The sequence below is a fragment of the Fulmarus glacialis genome, unplaced genomic scaffold (assembly GCF_000690835.1).
Source record: "Fulmarus glacialis isolate BGI_N327 unplaced genomic scaffold, ASM69083v1 scaffold33075, whole genome shotgun sequence".
Classification (NCBI taxonomy): Eukaryota; Metazoa; Chordata; class Aves; order Procellariiformes; family Procellariidae; genus Fulmarus; species Fulmarus glacialis.
Genome location: NW_009212872.1, coordinates 820 through 1,027, shown reverse-complemented (window position 1 = coordinate 1,027; position 208 = coordinate 820). Strand labels below are relative to the sequence as shown.

The 208-nt window shown below is 65.4% G+C and overlaps 1 protein-coding gene across 1 annotated transcript in view; it reads left to right on the top strand.

Moving 5' to 3' along the window:
- Positions 1–3: 3 nt before the first annotated feature.
- The window catches only part of LOC104076977 (matrix metalloproteinase-9-like), a gene marked incomplete at its 5' end in the record, with an annotated part of 789 nt that continues 584 nt past the window's right edge, over positions 4–208 (top strand). Inside the window, one exon of the mRNA XM_009578022.1 lies at positions 4–167. Coding sequence (XP_009576317.1) covers positions 4–167 — 164 coding nt within the window. The remainder of the gene's footprint in view (positions 168–208) is intronic.

The window sequence follows — 208 nt, the reverse complement described above, 5'->3', positions numbered from 1 at the left end:
AAGGCGCTGCGCAAGATGCAGAAGCAGCTGGGCCTGGAGGAGACGGGGGAGCTGGATGCTGGCACGCTGGAGGCCATGCGAGCCCCCCGCTGCGGTGTCCCCGACGTGGGAACCTTCCTCACCTTCGAGGGGGATCTCAAGTGGGACCACATGGACCTGACATACCGGTGAGTCTCTGCCCTAGGAGATAGAGCCTCGTGCCCACGGG